The 22,451-nt window shown below is 46.7% G+C and overlaps 1 protein-coding gene across 1 annotated transcript; it reads left to right on the plus strand.

Annotated features, from left to right (window-relative positions):
* Window positions 1-11,073: 11,073 nt before the first annotated feature.
* On the plus strand, window positions 11,074-19,888 carry LOC308243496 (keratin, type II cytoskeletal 2 oral-like; the record flags this gene model as incomplete). Its single annotated transcript, XM_080659038.1, has 9 exons — window positions 11,074-11,664; window positions 12,706-12,926; window positions 14,445-14,505; window positions 15,131-15,226; window positions 15,795-15,959; window positions 16,069-16,194; window positions 16,818-17,038; window positions 18,486-18,520; window positions 19,389-19,888. The coding sequence occupies 9 exons, from the start codon at window positions 11,074-11,076 to the stop codon at window positions 19,886-19,888; spliced, it is 2,016 nt and encodes a 671-aa protein (XP_080515164.1).
* Window positions 19,889-22,451: the final 2,563 nt, after the last annotated feature.

Raw genomic sequence — 22,451 nt, forward strand, 5'->3', positions numbered from 1 at the left:
TGAATTGCTGAGGGACTTGGGGACAGCGGATTTCTTTCCTTGGTGCTGTCTCCACTCCAATTGACATCCTGAAAACTTTCCCTCAAAAGTGCACCCAGGAAAGGGTGAGGTGATAGAACTTCAGGTTGCAAGGATTTCTGAGAGCTAGCTACCTCAAAGTCTGAACCACAGAACCCCGGTCTGTTGGGAGCTCTGCAAAAAAGGTTTCCTGTCCATTAAATCTTCCCTCTTTGGAGCCCATATTAGAGGTCTGAGAAGTCTTGTAGCAAAGAATACTTGTTAGCTATGGTTAACCCAGCATATTCCAAAGACCTCCCAACCCTCTTCCTGGCAAACAACTATTAACCACCCTCAGAAAACGTCCTGCACCTAAGCACTGTCTGCATGCATTCTGGGCCCCCAGGTGTGTGCCCCAGTTATGGGAGCTCTTGGTGTCTGCTCTGCACCAGGAAGCCCTGCTGCAGTGTTAGTTAGCCATGGGAGTGCTGTTGAAGGTCAAGGCTGGAAGGGACTCAGGCACAAGGAAGCCAAAAACTTCACATGCGAACAAGAAGACTGAGGCTCCGAAAGGTGGAGTGGCTTGCTTAGGCTCTTCGGGCATCTGATGGTGTGAGCCTGAGGCACACCCAAGTATCGGAGTCCAGACCTTTTCCCACCTCCCCACACTGTTTCTGAGGCTGTGTTGCTGCCCTTCTTGCATGGCCGGTTGCCTGGGGACCCACAGAACACGCAGGCGATAAAGTAGAAATGCTTATCATCTCAAGGCACACATTCAGACTCGCTTTTGCTGCTCCTCCATGTACTCTAACCAATGCCCACTGGCCCCTGTTCATTCTGTGGGGGTTTATGAGTGAGTCCTCCCGCCCGCCCCCCACTACTTAAGTATCCCCCTAGTGACAGGGGGGAATCCATGCAACTTCTCAAAGGAGAGAGTAGCCAGAGGTATCCTGGCTCAGGAGGAATGGCACCATGGAGAGGGCTATTTCTAGGAGGAGGTATCAGGTCAGAAGAATGGCCAGGCAGGTGAACTTGGTTCCAGAACCTGAGACTGAAGGAATTAATTCCATGTTTGGCTGGATATTCTCAGCCCAGCCCTGACCATTTCTAATTCAGGCTGAAACACCTCCAGGGAAATGTACCTGGTTCTGAGTGCTCTCTCCTCCTATCACCTCAGCATTTACAGAATTTCTTTGTATGTCAACCTTTCAAGTGCTCTTTAGTTGCTGGGCTTGGGTTTGCTTTCTTGCACTGTCTAGACTTTTCATTCTTTGAGTAGGATACAAGTTGGTGCTATGTTGTCCATTCTTGTCATATCTTATAAAGCATGTCTCCCCCCCTCCCCCCAAACAGGGCAAGCTCATAGAGGTTGTTGAATAATGCTGACTTGTATGCCTGGGTCGTAGTCTGGGATTTGGGCCATTGGCCTTTTGCCTCTCTCTGCTTTGTTCCACATCTCTCGTCCTTGGGTGTGGAGTGATACATCTTCTTGTGATGACACAGAGGGCACAACTTATATCCCCTATTCCTACCCCCATTCATTCCTCTCTGCCTACTCCCGCTTTGAGCCCCCTCCCCCAGTTGGGAAGAACACTGAAAACAGCACCTTCCTGTTCTATGAGCTTGTTGATGCACTGGTTCACCCATCCTTTGATGTTAAGGAGACCTAGATGTGTTTTAAGATTCAGGTTATTTCCTTCTGGGATGCAGGCTACACTACAAGCCAGAGCAAGTATCAACAGTGATGGTGACACAGTCATAAAAGGCTCAGTTAAGAAAATTAGGGGATTGTTCCTCACAAGAATCTGCCTATGCCCTGATCGGTTTGACTCAGTGGATAGAGCGTCGGCCTGCGGACTGAAAGGTCCCAGGTCCGATTCCGGTCAAGAGCCTGTACCTTGGTTGCGGGAACATCCCCAGTAAGGGGTGTGCAGGAGGCAGCTGATCGATGTTTCTCTCTCATTGATGTTTCTAACTCTCTATCCCTCTCCCTTCCTCTCTGTAAAAAAAAAAAATTAATAAAATATATTAAAAAAAGAATCTGCCTATGGATAATCCAGCCATGACTGTTGATGACTGAAGTTTGACTATACAGTTTTGGGTAATTTGTAGGTACGTCTCCATATGACCCTTTTCTGTTTTGTCTGGGGCAGGGTGGGGTTTTTGTTATCCAATCATAAGAAATCTCATCTTTTGGGCTGCCCCTTCTCTCTGCTTTCTCAGCACCTTAGCCAAAGTACATTCTCTCTCTGCAGCCAAGACTAGGAATGTGGACACCTTGCAACAATCGTGGGATGACTGAAAAAAAAAAAAAAAACCACACAAAACACCTCAAAACACCTCCTTCACATATTTTATCTATATTCTGTACAAGCCCCTCTGGCATTCAAACTGCTTACTGCACATCTCTTTTGTGCCTAAAATCAAGATAATCACCACCAACACTTCCACCTAGGCTAAAGGCTAGTTGGTTCTCCTAACCACTGACTGGGATATAGTGGGAGCAGTCTGATACCCTTGGAATCCATGGTGACATCACTAAATGGTGACATCACCAAATGGTGACAGATTCATCAACTGCTAGAGAAGACGGGGCAGGGAAGAATAGCTCTAGGTGGCAATAAAGCAGTGATTCTCAGTGGTGCAATCCCACTTCCCCGGGGAACATATGGCAATGTCTGGTGACAGTTTTGGCTGTCACAACTAGAGGAGTACCACTGGCATCTAGAGGGTAGAGGCCTCGTTGCTACTAAATACCCTACAGTGCACAGAACAGGCCCCACCACAAAAAATTCTCCAGTCTCAAATGTCAATAGAGCTTGTTGGGAAACCCTGCACCCAAGCAAGAGGTCATTTCCTTTGACCCTCTCCTTAGGCAAGGACTGTGGCTGTGATATTGGTTATGACTGAGCTGAATAGAAACCATTCTGAATTTGAAGGACGTATACATATTTAGAAGTTTGTTTGTTTTAAAATGGAAATGCCCTTTTATTTTGGGCAAAGACATAGGAAACAAGCCAGGTAAATATGTGGCCTTATGGGAGTACTTTCAAGACCTGAGCCTGCAAAACTGGTGTGAACCTGGCTGGTTGATGCCTCTCTGCCTTTGATAAGCTGTTCCCCTGGCCAGGAATACTCATTCTACCTTCAGTTGTTTTTTTTGTTTTTTGTTTTTTGTTTTATTAGCCCTGATTTCTCATTGATGATCACTCAGGCATTGCCTCTTGAAAGCTTTCCTGGACCTTCCACATGGCACTGAATGTCTGTTGGTATTCCCATTGCCCCTGTTAGCCTCTTTGTATCACTCACTAAATTATATTAAAACTAGTGGCCCAGTGCATGAAATTCGTGCAGGGGGGGGTGGGTGTCCCTCAGCCCGGCCTGCACCCTCTCCAATCTGGGACTCCTTGGGGGATGTCTGACTGCCGGTCCAGGACTGCTGTCTCCTAACCGCTCACCTGCCTGTCTGCCTGATTTCCCTTAACCACTCTGCCTGCCTGCCTGCTTGCCCCCAACTGGCCCCCCCCGCTGGTCTGTTCACCCCCAACTGCCTCCCCACCAGCCTGATCACCCCCACCTGTCCTCCCTGCCGGCCTGCTCACCCCAACTGCCCCCCCCCTGCTGGCCTGATCACTCCCAACTGACCCCCACTGACGGCCTGCTCACCCCTAACTGGCCCCCTCTGCTGGCCTGCTCACCCCCAACTGCGCCCCCCACTGGCCTGATCACCCACAACTGCCGTCCCATCCTGGCCTGATCAAGCACAACTGCCCTCCCCTCTTGGCCCCTAACCACCTCTACCTCGGTCCTGCCACCATGGCTTTGTCCAGAAGAATGTCCAGAAGGTCTCCTGGAAGGTCTCCCAGTCTAATTAGCATATTATCTTTTTATTAGTATAGATAACTAGTTTCAGTGTCTGCTCTCCATACTAGAATGGAAGTGACTGATGTGCCTTCTTCATTTTTGTGCCTCTCAATGTCCAGCACATTGCTTGGCACATACTAGACACTCTGAATGTCATTGAGCTAATGAGATATTTGAAAAGGGCAGGGGAGACTTAAATGCAATTGCTGTTCTGACATTTAACATAAACAACTAACATTTTTCTGGTTCTTACTGGTGCAAGTCATACACTGGACATTTTTCACGTCATTGCATTTAATCCACACAATCACCATAGGAGACAGGTGGTAATTATCATCATTTTCCAGATGAGGAAACTGGAGCTTAGAGGCAGGGTACCATTAACATGTCTGGCATCAGAAAGGAAGTGGCAGATCTGGGTCTCAAATCCAAACACTGTAACCACTATGTTATGCTGCTGAACGGGGCTGGCTGACTTATTCTCCGCCCCCTGGATGCCCTCTTGTACCAGCTCTGGCACATGGTGCTAAGAGTTCACTGGAATCTTGAGGAGCCAGAAACAAAACTTGAAGTTCCTATATTAGCAGGAGAGGTTTCTCCAGTTGAGGCCCTGTGAGTGTGGGTGGGCCACCATCAACTCCGGAGAGTTCTGGTCTCCAGTGGAGAAGTCAGAGAGATTGATTGGGGAAATACCTTGATAATGGTAGGTATTTTTCTTTGATGCCAAAGAAGAATTTGTAGGTTTAAACCTCTTTCAGTAGCACAGTTGATGCTTCAAGGCACATCTGTCCACCATATTCTATGGGTGGACTCTTTAAATGTCAAAGTGGACTCTTCATTTTCGGATGATGTGCTTTGACTTGTGGAAGCCCGCATAGATAAAAATGATCCATGAGATGATGACAGGATTTGGAGTTGGGTAGTCCTATTAAAATCCCAGCTCAGTCAGCAAATTGATTTGGGGTAACTTAATAAACCTCACTAAACTTGTCCTTATCTGTAAAATGGGCATAAAAGTCCCGACTTTGCACAGTTTCTATGACAGTTAGAAATGATACTAATAAACAGCCTAATTCAATGCCTGGTAAATGGCAGGCACTCAATGTCAGTCATTTTTACATATTTTTCACAGACAGGTGAAAGAAGCAAGGATCTGAAGGAGGAAATTATGTTCACTAAATCGTATTCCCCATAATTCTGGGAAATATGCAGTAGCTCAATAAATATTTGATTGATTGACGGCTTGCATTACAGACGAGCCCAGAGTGGAAAGCTGGTGTGGCCAGGCAGAAGAGAATGGTTTTTATGAAAATCTCAATTCAGAAGCTGTGAATCCTTACAATTTTATGCAGAAACCAGACTTCAATGCTGCATTGGCCTTAAATAGGACTACTCCTTAGAACTCTTCCCTCCCCTTCAGCCTCCAAACTGACAGCTTCTAGAAGGGCTTTGTACTTCACATTGCCATTATCATCATGTTGGTGTCCCTCGTTAGGGCACCATAATGCTGGGGTTCTTTTCCCAGCCTTACAAAGGGTTTAGCTTTCTGGAGAAAGGGGCTGCACGTAGATAATTAAGAGGAGTCCAAAGAAGAAAGATATTTTTGAAAGACATTGGGGGTCAGAGGAGCTTCAGCTGAAAGGAACTGAAGACCCTCCCTTGACCAAGGACCAGTGCTTTTATTCACACGATTTATCCTAAGGCAAGGTGGAAATATACACTTCAAAGGGTAAGGTATCAAAGGATACACAGAAACATTGGGGAATAGCCTATAGCTATTCAGGTGTTTGGCCAACAGGAGGCAATAAAATGCCCTGAGCTGTCTGGCAGCAAACTATTATCCTATTCAGGTTTGGGGGAAGTGCTGTTTAGCCGTTTCCAACAGGCAAATTACATATGTGGCTCACCCTTGTTGAGCCCCCCAAGTCCCATCAACCTTTTGACAGAACTCTTGTAATTGTTACATGCTGGATTTGGTTTTTGGCATCATCACAAGGGCTGCTAAGTGCTGATCACTGCCCTGTGTAAGGGCTTTCTAACACTACCTCCTGTAGTCCTCTGCTGCCCGATGAGGAGGCTATGCTAATCCCAATTTACAGACCAGAAAACTGAGGCCGGAGGGTAAAAAAACTTCCTGGAGGCCATGTCACTGAAAAGCAGAGAGGCTGAGCTTTGAACACAGGCCTAACTCCAAGGACTATGTTTTCCACTCCTCCAAGCTGCAAGGAAAGAGAGGGAGGAGGTGTTGTCATTTGAGTTCCAGAAAATCCAGCATACCAATGAAAATGGATGAGTCCCCCTTCCCATGGTGCTCCCTGAAGGAAGGTCAATGACTTTTGGAAAGACCCATCAAGATCCATGGCTGGTGAAAAGTATACATCGATAGGAGAATTGGTCTTTAGGGACCTTCTTCATTTTCCAGCATCCTAGAGTCCTCTCTGCATCTGCAACATGCAGGCCTTAGTCTGCTCTCAGCTTTCTCTGTCTTTCTCACTTGGGGCAAGTGCTTTCTCTACAGAGATGAAGCAAGTCTTCTTCTTCTTCTTTTTAAAATATATTTTATTGATTTTTTACAGAGAGGAAGGGAGAGGGATAGAGTTAGAAACATCGATGAGAGAGAAACATTGATCAGCTGCCTCCTGCACACTCCCTACTGGGTATGTGCCTGCAAGCAAGGTACATGCCCTTGACTGGAATCGAACCTGGGACCCTTGAGTCCGCAGGCCAATGCTCTATTCACTGAGCCAAACCAGTTAGGGCAAAGCAAGTCTTCTTGACCTTATGCCTTAACCATGACTGCCCTGTCTGCACATTCTTTCCCACTCTGGACATAGTAGTTGAACCAGTGTTTCTCTGAGTATATTCAACTGCATGTTAATAGGGGTCAAGATAGAATGGTTTTATTGTTAAGTTTGTTTGGGAAGCCCTGATTAAATAAAAGTAAATGATTCTTTTCTATAGGACTTCTCAGGGCATTTAATATGTAAATGAGCTTTATTAAAACCCTAAGAGAAAGCTATAGAATTTTCATTACCCAAATTTATTTGACCACAGAATCTCTTAATCAAGGCAATCTTAGGGCATAGAATTCTGCTCTAGACAAGCCCCAGGAGAGAATCTAGTACCAGATAAGGATTTAAGGGTGAGTTGAAGAGTATTTTAACCAAGTCTGTAGAGAAGACCAGAATTAGAATAAATTGTTATTGCTAACAACTAAGACTTAGTAACTAAAGGATTTAGCTTACTTTTTAACAATCTCTAGTTATAAAGGGAGCTAGCCCTATATTTTTACAGTTCATTTGTTAAAGTTATTTAGTTGTGATATGTTTTTATTTTAACATGATAAAAAGGAGAATTTTTAGTCCAGGGACAGCATAACCAGTATGATTGTTCATTTTTCTTTTTTTTTGGAGAACAGATTAATAATGACCTAGAAAATTGGATCTGCGAATCCACACACATAAAGGAGCATGTAACTCTCATCCCTTCATCCTTGGCTCCAGGTGGAGAGGGATGTCTGCTTACTTTGACTTATAGGTAATGGCCACTGTCTCATGATACCTCCACTCACAATTACATGACAAGCCACGCTTAAGTATTCTCACTGAAGTGAATACCAGAGAGCAATTTGGTGAGAGAAAATAACTCTGCTTGGTGACAATTGCCCCTATTTTATAGATGAGGAAGTAGGGACCCAGAGCACGCAGCCACTTGGCAACCTTCACACAGAACTCAGACTGTTGACAGCAGGCAGACCATTTAGACGCCACTGCTCTAAAAGATCCTGCAGTGAGTAAGAAAAATGCTGCCAAGGATGCTAACTCTGTATATTTCCAGCAGTTTCAGTCAACTGCTAAGAAAACAACCCCAACCGGCTAAATAAGGTGATGCTTTGGCAGGCTCCGGAGACATGGATTAGGGGAACCCAACCCAAACCGTGCTTTTGTGATCTGCCCATCGCCTCTCTCAGTCCCTCTTCTCCAGCGTATGCTGGGGTGGCAGTGATGAGCCACACGTAGGAGGCTGCCACCGCTGCCTCAGCACTGCAGCCAAGGAAGGGGAGGGGCATCGGAAACACTAATGTTTGTCCTTGTTTGCTTTGGGCTCTCACCTGGGGCTTCAGGTGAGGCTGGCTCAATCTTTTCCCCAGGGAGGGCATTTGATATACTTTTAAAGGAATTTTAAAGATTATGCGTAAAGATCTCAACGAGAGAGATTGGCACTCAATTAATGGGTGGAGTAAATGTCTCAAAGAAGAAGCCAACCCAGAATCCCCTTCTTGGGTGGTCTGGATGAGTAGTGTTTTTAAAAAATCCAAACATTTGCTGCTGGACACTATTTAAATATCAAAACAATCCTGCAAGTGGAGTAGAATCCTCATTTTACAAATAAGGAAAGAGTGGCTCAAAGAAGTCAAGACTCTTGTCTAAGGTCACCACAGAGCGAGAGGTAGACAAGGGGTATGAACCCAGATCTTCTGACATTCATGATGATAGGGTTTCTGTTAGACCACAGTTACCTTACTTTTGTGTGCCTTTTTGTAAATTTTAAAGGACTTTCACTTATATTTATCCTGTGAGGCTCATCACCAACCAGTGAGTAGGAAGGGATTTGTCAGGTCAGAACAGACTTGTGTGCTAAATCACAGTCCAAGGTCACCCAACCCAAATCCATCATAGCAGAGATCTTGCTCTCTACTATCCCAGCTTGGTTTTCTTACTCTCCACTCACACTCAGCTTCCTTTCCCTACCATCCATTCATGAGTTTCTCAAGGGGGCAAAATTGTTTTGAGAATAGCTGAGGCCAGACATGTTATTCCCTTCCCCCATGTCTCCAAATACTGAGCATTGATTTGGTTGTTTAATACTCATAACAACCCCACAAAGTACATGCTATTATCATCCCCATTTTATAGTTGAGGAAACCAAGACACATAAAAGTTAAATAACTTGTCCAGGTCAAAGAGCTAGTGAGTGGTAGAACTGACTCTAGACAAACTGCAGAGCAGAGAATTGAGAATTAGCTAGAGAGTACTTAAAATTGCTTAATTTGGGGTTCTTCAGACCCTGCCCCAGACTGTCTAGAAACCATCCCCAAAAGACAGAGTGCTTGCTGCTGATCTGATTGGAGTTCTGGAAGATACCAACCACCTGTTTCTGGGGAGTCTAAAATCATTCTGCTCTACTCCTGTCATACCTCATGAAGTCCCTATATGTAGATAACCACCTGAGAATTTGCTCTAGCCATGTGTGGCATGGTTGAGTGTGGAAGTAGATTGCATGAGGATGGGGAACAGTTGAGCTGTAGTAAGTTAGAGCAGTAATGTGTCAGTGTACCCACTCTACCACCAAGGGTCCTTTCACCTTCTCCCCCTTCCCCCCACTTCCCGGCCCTGATGGAATACTCATAGTCTAGACCAGGACTGTCCAAACTTCCCTGGTCATAGGGATTACTTGGAGGGCTTGTTAAAAATATAGACAAGCAAGCCCTTTCTCTGGAGATTTTCATTCCATAAGACTGGGGTGGGACCTGGGTCTAGATATTTATATTCTTAGACACTGGTTATCAGCCAGTTACCACATGTTTGTGTTATGTTTACCCTATGCGAGAAGCCGGAGGTTCAGAATGAGTAGGACTCAGTTCCCTCCTTCAATGAGCTCAGGGCCTAGATGGATACTGACTGTAGAGGTGTTCTCTCTTTTCTGCGTCCAGCACGGAAAAGGAACAGGTCCGGTTCCTGAGTGGAAAAGCTGGGGATTAAGAAATAAAAGAAAGAAAGAGACCAGATAGAAAGATAGAAACAAAGCTGGGAGCCAGGTGGGACGCCATCCTCTGATGGAGAGGCAGGGACCCCGGAGCCCACGCAGCACATTTATTTTATACCCCCAAATACCAGGAAGTATCACCAAAACTTAGGATCAAAGGAGCTTATTTGCATTCTTGAGTAGGCCCTAGTATTCCTGGTGCTTGCCTGGATTTACATATCAAAGCCCGCTCCCAGGCACCTGGACAAAGGTAAAAAGTCAGTACTGATAACACCCCCCACCTTCTTGAGGAGGGCATAACCTAGACGCCGCTCTGCCAGTCACCTCGGGCTCAGCTGACAACAATTTAAAGAAATGCCCATGTGCCTTCCCAGGCAGCCCTCTACAACTGACAGATGAACAGATAAGTATACATTAAATCAGGGCCATGGTGGGAAAAGTACAGGCTATGGTGGGAGAACAGGGAGGGGCATCTAACTCAGACCAGGTGGTGAAGGGGACAGGAGATCCTAAGGCCACCAGATCTGATACAGCACACACTCTCATCTTAAGATGAATGGGGTCTTTGAGCTGACTCCATCAGCCAACTAAAGGATGCTCACACTCTCTCTTCTCTTGCTTCCTGATCCAGAAATCATCTGCTGTTGATCTAGGATGGTGGTGGAGGGGTTTGGTCTGAGACTCCTCCCTGTCCATGTCTCCTTCTTTCCAAGCCTCACACTTGCTTGCTTCATATATGGCTCTCACTTTTCTCATCGGTCAGACATTTTATCTCCACTTTTGTTTCCCATGAGCAACACTTCTTAGCTCAAATGGCAGGCTGGTTTAAACAGATGCCCTTGGCTGAGGTGGGGCTAGAGTACACCCTGTGGTGTCAGCGTACTTTTCATCCCCCTCTCCCAACCCCAAGCCCTCCTCTGGGTGTTTCTCTGAAGAGATGGGCACAGATCACAGATGACATGTCACTGGGAAGTGGCACTCTGGCACTGCAGGAAGGCACTCAGCCCACCTGGAAGAGGTTGTCTCCTCCTCACCCTTGTGTCTTGGAGCTCAGTGGCTCTTGATTCCCTGGTGTCAAAACCCAACTCATCCTGCTGGATCAGGTGCTGTTTGTGTTCCCTAAGACCCTTGAGGAAATCACATGAAGGGAGGGTGGAGAGCTCCAGTCTTTTGTCAACCAAGGCAGGTTTGGGTGATTAAGCTAAGAAAGCAAAGTCATTTTGGTCCAGAGGATTATTTTTGAGGTGTGTTGGGAAATTAGAAATAACTTATTGCCTAGAAGGCAAACCAAACCCAAGATGACTCTCAGCTAATTGCTGGCCTCTCCTTCTTCCAAGCCAAACTGCTTGGTATATAAAGGCCAGTCTCCTCTGTTGTCCTCATCCTCTGTCTTCATCCCTCTCTGCTCTTGCTAAGTGATTGCTAGCTCACCTCCAAGCTCTCACCATGAACAGACAAGTCTGCAAGAAATCCTTCAGCGGCGGGAGCCAGGGCTTCTCCGGCCGCTCTGCTGTGGTCTCCAGCGGCAGCAGCAGGATGAGCTGTGTGGCCCGTTCAGGGGGAGCCAGTGGAGGAGCCTGTGGGTTCCGGAGTGGGGCAGGTGGCTTTGGCAGTCGCAGCCTCTACAACCTGGGTGGCAACAAGAGCATCTCCATCAGTGTGGCTGGTGGTTCCCGGAGTGGTGGCTTTGGGGGAGGGCGTAGCGGCTGTGGCAGTGGCTTTGGAGGTGGCTTTGGTGGTGGCAGAGGAATGGGAGGTGGCTTTGGAGGAGCTGGTAGCTTTGGAGGAGCTGGTGGCTTTGGAGGGGCTGGTGGCTTTGGTGGAGCTGGTGCTTTTGGTGGAGCTGGTGGCTTTGGTGGTCCTGGTGGCTTTGGTGGTCCTGGTGGCTTTCCTGGGGGAATCCAGGAAGTGACTGTTAACCAGAGCCTTCTGCAACCCCTCAATGTGGAGATCGACCCTCAGATTGGGCAGGTCAAGGCCCAGGAGCGGGAGCAGATCAAGACCCTCAACAACAAGTTTGCCTCCTTTATTGACAAGGTGAGGGAAAAGCCCTGGGATGTCATAGAGGGTTTGGGCCACCCAGGGGGTTGGTATAGAAAGATGCAGTGGGATCTGCCTGGCTTAAAGGCAGGGGTGTGGCTTCTTGTCATGGTTCTGCCTTGGTCCCTACAAGACAGTGAGCCTGCCTCTCTTACTCTTTGGGTTTTCCCAGCTATGAAATGCAGTAGGATTCTGGCTCCTGATTTACTTCTAGGGCTAGAACCAGGAAAAATGAGGTGAGGGTCCAAATATGCTTTTAGTTCTTGTTAAGAATAGGGCATTAACTATGACAGTATAATAGCTAATTTTCAATTACTCTTAAAAAGCAATTGTGAAAATCTAAACTGGCTGGTAATTAAGCTTGCACTAGTAGAAATCTTGGGACTTTCTCTCAAAGATAGTATTGGCAAATGACTTACCTTCTCAATGGTGCTGTGCTTTAGCTGCTATTAAATTGAGAGGTCCATGCTGGGACAGGGGAGGGTGTGCTTGGTCTGGAGGGTGAACCTGGGATTGGAAGTTAAACCTAGATTACCTGTAAGTCTAAAGAAAATCCAAAACAACCTGAGAAAAGTTAGACCTCATTGACTGTTTTCTCTGCCTGTATAGAGGTGAATAAGTTTTCAATAATAAATAACTTTATTTATGCTGTCCTCCTTTAGTTGTATTCTGAAGGATTTCAATAGACTAGAGAAGTGCTTGGTTTGACTCTTAGTTTTGTCTATTAGTAGCCACATCACTTTGGGCAATCTAATTAAGCTCTTTGAGCCTCAAGTTCCTTATCTACAAAATGGGGATAATAACATCTCCTTTATAGGTAGTTGTGAGGATGAAATGAGAGGAGATATGTGAAAATAGGTATAGAGTAAGCACTTAATATTCTAGCTCTCCCTTTTCTAAATTTTCATCCTTCCCAGATTCCAAAAAAACAAAAACAAAACAAAAAACCCAATAAACAAAACAACAACAAAAACCCAGAAGCTATTGCAGTTAAAAAAACTGGATCCATGCTCCATATTTCTACCCTTCGGGATGCAGGTGCGGTTCCTGGAACAGCAGAACAAGGTCCTGGAAACCAAATGGAATCTGCTCCAGCAGCAGACCACGGGTTCCGGCTCGGGCCCCAACAACCTGGAGCCTTTCTTCGAATCCTACATCAGCTTCCTGCGCAGGCAGCTTGACTTGGCTTTGGGGGAGAGGGGGAACCTGGAAGGAGAGCTGAAGAACATGCAGTTCCTGGTGGAAGACTTCAAAAAGAAGTGAGGGCCCCAACTGGGCACTTTCCTCTTCTGGGGGATTAGCAGGGAGGCCTGGCCCCACTTTGGGAGTTTAACTGTTCCCGACTGAACCTTCAGTCAACACCTTGGATGGTTTATTGAGGGAAGCATGACCAAGCAGAAGGGGGTGAGAGGATGGGGACTGAGTCTTCTAGGAGGCTAATTATGACATGTTTTTCAGTTTCAAGGCAGGCCCCCTCCTATACCAGCCCAGATAGGCAGGAGAGCCTCCCAGAGTTTGAAGCTCTGAAGGATAGAGAGCCCTACACACTTAACTGTACATAGGAATCCCCTTGGAAGTTTGTAAAAATGCACATTCCTGTGCTCTGGTCCTAGACATCCAGAATCAGTGGGTATGGGCAGGTCCCAGAAGTCTGAGTGCCCCACAGGTCCCAGGGATTCTGGGCAGACAGTCCAGGCTTGCTGTGGAAGGCACTTTCAGTGTGTACAGTCCAACCCCCAATCTCTGCAGGTAAACAGGGCCTCTCACAGACATCCTTGGGGGTCAGGACCCATGGGGGTGGGCACACCTGCTCAGGGGAAGCCCCAGTCCAATTCAACTGCACAGACCTGGTGGGTACCCATCTGTGGCAGGCTGCATGCTGGGCTCTGGGTGTCCAGTGGCAACTCATATTCTCATCACCCAGAAACCTCTTTCCTCCTGGAATCATTCCAGTCTTTAATCTTCATGAAATCCAAACTCTCGGCAGGAGATTTTTAACAGGCAAAAAGCTGGTAACTTTGATGCATTCAGAAGACACGAGTTCATTGTTATCCCTAATTCCTATAAGAAGCAACTCTAATTAATGAAAAGGGAAACAGCCCTAACTGGTTTGGCTCAGTAGATAGAGCGTCGGCCTGTGGACTAAAGGGTCCCAGGTTTGATTCCGGTCAAGGGCATGTACCTGGGTTGCGGGCACATCCCCAGTAGGGGGCGTGCAGGAGGCAGCTGATCGATGTCTCTCTCTCATCGATGTTTCTAACTTTCTATCCCTCTCTCTTCCTCTCTGTAAAAAATCAATAAAATATATAAAAAAAAAAAGAAAAAAAAAAAAAAGGGAAACAGAAACACCAGCTCTAAGCAAATACCTCTCTAGGCCTCACATGCGCACTGTGCTTTTTGTGATGCCTGTCAGAGCCACAAGTAACTGCTGGCTCCTTGAAATCTCCCTCCACCCCACCTGCCCACACCTCAGCCTGTCACCCAGACTTGGAGGAGGGCGAGGCAGAGGCCAGAGCTCTGAGAGGCCTCTAGACCAAATTGGCTATATAAATGTGGGGGTTCAGTACAAAATGAAAATGCAGGGCCCTTGTTAAAATATTATTAAGAATTTAAAGATGGTGCCAGCAGAGCATTAAACCGAGTGTGAGCCCAGTGCCCCATATAGCTGGTCTTGTCTCTGAGTGAGGAGGTTCCACATGAATGCTAGAGATCTTCGTCTTTTTTATTTTTTAACTTCTGAAATGTCACTGTCTAAGTGTTGCTTCTTTCTGTTCCAGGTATGAAGATGAGATCAATAAACGCACTGCAGCCGAGAATGAGTTTGTGGGACTCAAGAAGGTAAGTGAGTTGGGACAGGCAGGTCGAGGCGCCCTTTCTGGGCACTGCCACCATGGGGAGAGCAGAGCCAGCTCTGGGCATGGCTACCCTATGCCATGTGTGGGGCTTACATATTTCCTTACATTTTTGGAAATGAGCTGATTAGTAATGCCAACCAATAATGAACATTTTTTGGATAGAATTAATCAAGGTTTTCAGTCCACAAATGTACTCGGATGTTATTAAAAGTAACAATCCATAAATACTTGTGGCTTGTTTAAATCAGTTATCATACAGATGGAATAGTGAGAAGAATACCTTTATTTCAATTCAGAAGGGTGGTTTTTAGTGCTATATTACCTAAGTCAAATATTAGATAAATGTGCTTTTTCTACCTTTATCCCATGCCTGGCTGATGTGGTTTATAGTTTGTTACAGCATTGGGGTTTGACTGGTCAAAGCAATTTTAAAGGAAGAATACTACCTTTTCTTTTTTTTTTTTTAAAGAGGGAAGGTGAGAATTCACAATTAGGAGGAGGGGTGGGTGAGGGACAAAGGGGAGAGATGAAGACTTAGAAGAGAACTATGTGTGGTAGGGGAGCGGAGGTCTTCTTTTGCTTTCTGACCACCCTTCCCTCTGCCCCAGGATGTGGATGGGGCCTACATGAACAAGGTGGAGCTGCAGGCCAAGGTCGACAGCCTGACAGATGAGCTCAACTTCTTGAGGACCCTCTATGAGATGGTGATTCCTTGGTTTGCCAAACTCCACAGCCTTCCTGCCTGCATCTTCCCAAACATGCTTCTCAAGTGTAACTTTAGGGGACAACCAAGTTGCAGAACACACACAAAAGCAGTGTCAGGGCTCAGAACTCAGCTCCGCCCTACCCAGGAAATGCTAACTTAGCTCCCCAGCCTCCATAGACCTGGCCCAAAGGGCCAAGGTTCCTCTCTGTCAGCTTTAGTTTCCCATTTTGCTCTACATCTTTTCTCTGACTCCTACACGAGTATCACAGCTAGGTCCTTCAGAACACTCTTCCCTATTGCAGTCCCATAGAAACCCACACAGAATTCTGCTGATTGATACTTTCAGGCTGACCTAATTATATTTGTGTGTTTCCTTTTCCTTTATCATTGTTGTCTGGCATCCTTTCATCTATAACTAGGCCTAAAATGCAAGCTTATTATTCTAACTGTCCCACTCCTGGCCCCATTGTTGGGATATCCCTGCTGATAAAAATTCTTGAACTTTTTCATTCCCAACATCCCCTGGGGTCAGGGGATAGTGAAGATGACCATCATGTTCTCCACAGGAGCTGTCACAGATGCAGAGTCATGTGAGTGATACGTCTGTGGTCCTGTCCATGGACAACAACCGCTGCCTGGACCTGGACAGCATCATCGCTGAGGTCAAGGCCCAGTATGAGGAGATTGCCCAGAGGAGCAAGGCCGAGGCTGAGGCCCTGTACCAGACCAAGGTGGGAGCCCTCCCCCTATTTCCACACTCTAGTTTTAGGTTCTGTTGACCTTCATCAAGAATGCTCCCACACTTTGCAAAAACATGTTGGTTGGTTTCTCCTCTGTCAGCTTGGGGAGCTGCAGACCACTGCCGGCAGACACGGGGATGATCTGAAGAGCACCAAGAGTGAGATCATGGAGCTCAACAGAATGATCCAGAGGCTGCGGGCTGAGATTGAAAATGTCAAGAAACAGGTTGGTCTGGGATTACTGGAAATCCTGGAGATCTTCTGGGCTCTGGGGAGAAGGAGAATCAACAGTTGTGCCTCTTCCACATGCTTTCTCTGTCCTTTCATGGTGTCACATGTGGACTAGCACCATCTCTGGGACATTCTGTTTCTCCAGATGTTCCTCCTAAAGGCTGGGCTTCCTGATGGTCCCTAAGAAGAGATGGTTGCCCATTCTGGTTTTTCAAATCTTGCAACTGTAGGGGTGGCCTTAAACACTCAGCTCTCAGTAGGATCTGCTCTCCATGACTATTTGTCACATAACCTTGATGGCTAATTTGTATCACTGAAATGAAATGATTAGACAAGGGAGTTTTTAAACAGTCTTACCAAAAGAACCACCCACCAGACCACTACAACCTTTGCCAACAAATCAGTGTTCCTTTTCTTGATGAGACATGAGTCAATTTCAATGGGCCAGAGATGAATGAACCACTTGCAAAACTGACTTCTGTTTTCTGAGCATGCTCCATTGAATCTCTAAGGAAGGGAACAAAGGGATGCTCGATGGCGAAGAGACCTCCTCTCAGGAAAGTTCAGGTGTTTGTTTCCTGGTCACTATGCTAATTGATCTACTTTCCTCTGCCTCAGCATGCCAACCTTCAGGCAGCCATTGCTGAAGCTGAGCAGCGTGGGGAAATGGCCCTCAAAGATGCCAGTGCTAAGCTTGAAGGCTTAAAGGCTGCCCTACAGAAAGCCAAGGATGACATGGCCCGTCTGCTGCGTGAGTACCAGGAGTTGATGAATGTCAAGCTGGCCCTGGATGTGGAGATTGCCACCTACCGCAAGTTGCTGGAGGGCGAGGAGTGCAGGTAAGGGGTGGTGGGGTCAGCATTCTCCAGATATAATTTTAGAGTGATGTTTGATAATGAAGAAAGAAGGCAAGATGATAAGGAGAGGACAACCCCGACAAAGGGTAAGGAATCTCCTGAATGACAGCATTTAGCATTCAAGCACCATTATTTTTTTGTTAATCAACATCATCCAACTCTTCAACTTACCATGGACATCAATATTGTATTACATCCTTTGTTGATCCTTACTATGTGCAATGTGTAAGAAAAAGTGCTTTGAGACTATAAAAAAGTTATAGTGGCTGTCTGGTGGGACTTTCTGAGATGATCAAAATGCTTTCTATCTGTGCTGTCCAATACAATAGCCACTCGCCATTTGAGCACTTGAAATGTGGCTAGTCCAACTGAGGAACTGATTTTTACATCTGATTTAATTTTAATAACTTTAAATATTTTCATGTGGCTAATGGTTAACATATGGACAGCTCAGTATAGACAGTTCTGCAACCACCAACTCCTGAGCCTGAGTCCATATAAGGAGGTGGCTGATACATACATACTCTGGAAAACTAACTCAATATCAAGCAGCAGGTTAGGGCTTAGTGAGTAGATATCAAATGCCAAAAGTGTGTTAAGAATTGAGAGATCTTTCTGCTGACTAGATGCTCTAGGCAGTCCATGTTCATAGCCTTTGTCTCTGGGAAGCTCCCAATCTGATGGAGAAAAGCAAAATGCAAGTGTGAGAAGAAAACATAAGGATTTCTTATAAGTCCCTATGGAGAGGAGTGTGAGTGAAGATGCAGCTCTGTGTACTGGGAGCTGTGCAATGAGGAGGGAGTGGTCGACACCAGTGGGGCCCACATTGGCAAGGTGTGCGGACATATTCCATGTCTACCTAGATATGTGAACATGCCTGCTCCACAAACAAGAATGAGGCACAGGGAGATGATCAGTGTGTACAGGGTATTTTCAAATTCATGTGCTGTGTCAGCTCCTCTCACATTTTACCCACCTTGAACAACCATTATCATCACCACCACCAGCACCACCCCAGGAGAGCTCATTGGGAAAGGTCTCCTGGAAGAGGAAAGTCAGAAATAAAAAAGCCAGGGCTGGGTGGAGAAGGAGGGCAAGGTGGGAAGAAGGTCCAGCAGGGGAGGAGAGGTGAGAATGGGTTAATCAGGTGGAATTTGCCTGGAACAGATAATCTTGGGAACTAAGGGAAAGAAGTTGTGATCTGGAGGGTAGCTGGTGGAGTTTCTGGACATCTCAACCCTTAAAGCAGCCCCATTTCCTGGGGAGATCTGGTCATAGAAACAAGCTTGGAATAGCCTTTCTACCCCTGTGAACTTGACCCCTAGTTGGGCAAATGGGAGAATATGGCTCCCAAAGTTATGAACCCTCAGCAGTGTGGCTAATGGCTCATTGCAGAAATAATCCACCTCTCCTTCTCTCCTTTTTAAAGGATGTCTGGAGAGTGTCAGAGTGCTGTGAGCATTTGTAAGTAGCCCTTCAAAAACCTTCTCCTGGGTTGTAAAAAGAGGAATTAGAAACATCCTCCCTGACCTTCAGGCAGGAGAACCTGACCCATGAAAGGAGGCCAGGCCACCAAATGATACCTTGGGTCTCAGGCCATGGCCACACACACTTAACTTAGTGTAACCCGGCACACCCTTGAGGTCTTGGGGAGTTCCCCAGGTTGGAGAACCAGAAATTTCTGTGGATACTGCTGGCTCTTGTTTTTGGAAAAGGGCACTAAAGGGCCAGCCTTTCTCTCTCTTTCTTTCTTTCTTTCTTTCTTTCTTTCTTTCTTTCTTTCTTTCTTTCTTTCTTTCTTTCTTTCTTTCTTTCTTCCTTCCTTCCTTCCTTCCTTCCTTCCTTTCTTTCTTTCTTTCTTTCTTTCTTTCTTTCTTTCTTTCTTTCTTTCTTTCTTTCTTTCTTTCTTTCTTTCTTTCTTCCTTCCTCCCTCCCTCCCTCCCTCCCTCCCTCCCTCCCTCCCTCCCTTTCTTTCTTTCTTTCTTTCTTTCTTTCTTTCTTTCTTTCTTTCTTTCTTTCTTTCTTTCTTTCTTCCTCCCTCCCTCCCTCCCTCCCTCCTTCCCTTCCTCCCTCCCTCCCTTCCTTCCTTCCTTCCTTCCTTCCTTCCTTCCTTCCTTCCTTCCTTCCTTCCTTCCTTCCTTTCTCTCTTTCTCTCTCTCTCTCTCTCTCTCTCTCCTCTCTCTCTCTCTCTCTCTCTCTCTCTCTCTGTCTCTCAAACTAACTGAGGCCTCAGAGAAGTTGGGTATCTTTCTCTAAGTCACACAGCCAATAGGGTGGAGCTGGGATATATGCCTAGCCCATTAGCCTGAATCGAGTGCCTGTCCTCCTATAGCGGTGGTCAGCAATGTCACCAGCACAAGCGGCAGCTCTGGTGGAAGCCGTGGAGGCTTTGGAGGGGTTAGTGGCGGCAGCAGCGGTGGCTACAGAGGCAACAGCAGCAGCAGAGGCAGCAGTGGTGGCCACAGAGGAGTAAGCGGTGGAAACAGCAGTGGCTATGGTGGTCTTAGCGGCGGCAGCACCGGAGGGTTCCAGAGCGGTGGCACTGGGAGCTACCAGAGTGGCAGTGGCACCAGCACCGGAAGCTACCAGAGTGGCACCAGCACCAGAGGCTACCAGAGTGGCAGTGGCACCAGCACTGGAGGTTACCAGAGCGGCAGCGCTGGGAGCAGGCTCAGCAGTGGAGGCAGCAGCTCTGTGAGCCAGGGCGGAATTGGCTCCAGCTCTGGTGGCATCCAGACCACTGGAGGCAGTGGCTACAAGTCTGGCAGTGGAGGCAGCACCAATATCCGCTTCTCTCAGACGCCCAGCCCTAGCCAGCAGAGCTCCAAGTGATCCTCCAGGGCCAAATCTCCATGCACACCTGCTTCCCTCCAGCCTGCAACAGCACTCCCACTCTCTGGTTAGCATCAACAGATGCCAACCTCAACCTTGCTTTTCCCCAAATTCCCTGGAGAAGGGGCTGAACTTCTTTCTGGCTCCTCCATCCTGAAGACATCTCCCAGGCCAGGGAAGGCCAGATGCTAGTCTGGGATGTTGATGTCCCTAGATGTGACCTTGTGATGGTCCCTGACTTGGACAGCAACACTTGAGCTAAAACCAGTGTGGACCTTCCCAGCCTGGCCTGTTTCCACTCTGGCCCATCTCCCTTTCTCCCTGGGGGTTAATGGTCTGAACCTGGCATGTTTCAGCCTTGTCTGAGGAGGGCCAGTGCTAGAGGGTGGATGGTCAAAATTCCTGGACTGTTGGTTCACAGGGTGCCTTCCTCACATCTGGGCATCATATCTTGACTTACCTCTGTCTCCTTAATCCTTTAGCTGTGGGTCCTCTGGTGATGATTATGTCACATTTTCTTTTCTGAATAAACTGCATTGTATTTCACATTTTGGTGCTTGACTTTCATTCAAGGAGTCACACAATAAACAAGAGTGGAGGGAAATCAGATGTGGATGGTGGTCCTCCAGAAGTTCAGTAGTGGGTAAAAAGGACACTGACTTGTCTTGGCTTCTCCTTTACCCATTTGGTTGGGCTTCTTGTGATAGGTCTGCCCAAGAGTACTTACATTGTGTAAGTGGGGACACCCCCTCCCCACTACCAAAGAGATCTTCTCATCCATCCTTCTGTCTCTGGGAAGGCCCCTGTGATCCAGCCTTGGAAGAAGAAGGTTTTGCAGATCATTAAGGGAATAGATTCCACTGGGACTTTGGCTCCTTTGCTTCACTCCTATGCCAGCCAGACACAGAGCAAATTTTCTGCAAATACAGCTCCTGGGATCTGAAGGGGTCAATATATAACACACTCTTTCCCTGACCAGGTTCTAAGCCAATTAAAAAAGACAAAGGAATGCGCAAATGGAGAGCCAATACTGCCTTTATTATCAACAAAGCAGGTATGGGAGAATGTGGCTTATACTTCGGTGAAATCCATTTCCTATCACAAGACCTCAGGATTAGGCCAGATTTCCCCCTGGACAGAGGCAGCATAAAGCCATCATGATCTTCCCTATGGGCTCAGACCCCTCATGATAGACAAAATAGCAGAACATAAACTTGCTGTGGACAGCCAGACCCTAAGAGATGGAGGGGCAGAGCAGTGCATGCCCAGTTCTTCCTTCCAAACTCATTCATCAGGGAAGAGACAGTAGGAGTGCTATCCTAGTAAAGCTCATTTTGTTAGCGGCAGAAACACTGCACCAGGTGTTAGACTTCAGTAGTGGGTAAAAAGCAATCTCAGTACTTGAGTTCTGGGTAGGAAAGAATTCAGAGCCAAGACTCAAACCATAAGAGAAAGTTTATTAGGAAACCACAAAGGTAGAAGAAGTGAGCCATAGAAGAAATGGGCTCAGGAAGTGAGTTACAGAGGCAAAATAAGGGCCCTTGGAGCTTAGGGAAGAGAGAGAGAGATACTTGCCTTGAGATGAAAGCCAGAAGAAAGGCACGGTGTGCTCTGGAAAAGAGAGAGAAAGCACTCTGGGGAAAGAAGGTGTGTGTGTGTGGGGAAGTGTGGACATACTCCACAGAGAGTTGTGCAGGGTCCTCCATCTTGAGGTCTTTTATCTGGAGGCCTTAGGGGAGAATATCAATAGACCATTCATCAACTTTCAAGTGTGCCCCTTTGTGGTCTCCACTGATTGGTCAGCACCAGGGGTCATTAGTCAATGCAGCTAGTCTTGATGTCAGCCATGGCATCACACCATCTGATTTTGCTGCTTCTCTGGGCCTGGAGATGAAACACATCTGAAGCCTAGATGTCACCTTCCCAGAGTTAATGCTTAAGGGAGTGGTCATTCAAGGGCTTATAGTTTTGCCCATCACTAGGCACCCAGAGCTCTACAACCTGGTGACCCTCTGTTCCTGGCCTATTGTTCCTACTCTACTCATATATGTCTAACTGCCTATTACAATTCCAGATAGATGTAAAATTAGGAATGGGGAAAATGCATGCATGCCTAACCTTTCCCTGGCATTTCCCAGCTCTTCTCAGAAAGCTGAAACCCTGGGGTAATGGGACAGCTGCTGAGGGTTTGTAAGTCATGGTAGATTATGCATCACCTCACCCTCCCCAGAAGTCATATCAGAGCTGGACTAACAACAGGGCATCTGTATTTGTCTGATGGTCCAAGGAGAGTGCCAGGACCTCGCCTTTTGTTCTGGTACCTTATCTAATTTCCTAAACTCATCCAATCTGATCTCCAAAGTATAGCAGCCCTGGTCTTAAGACTTGGAGAAGAAGCCATTTTAAAATTCCTAGTCTTGAGAGTTCAATAAATGCTTGCCCATCTTTTCAAGGCTTACAGACAGGAGGTAGCCCTCTCCCCATTTATACTTGGCAAGCTCTGGGTACTTTGGGAGTAGGTCAGGCTGTTCTGGATTGTTGCCCTAACTGGCTTTTTATAGAT

Source organism: Plecotus auritus (genome assembly GCF_963455305.1).
Source record: "Plecotus auritus genome assembly, chromosome: 3".
Taxonomy (NCBI): domain Eukaryota; kingdom Metazoa; phylum Chordata; class Mammalia; order Chiroptera; family Vespertilionidae; genus Plecotus; species Plecotus auritus.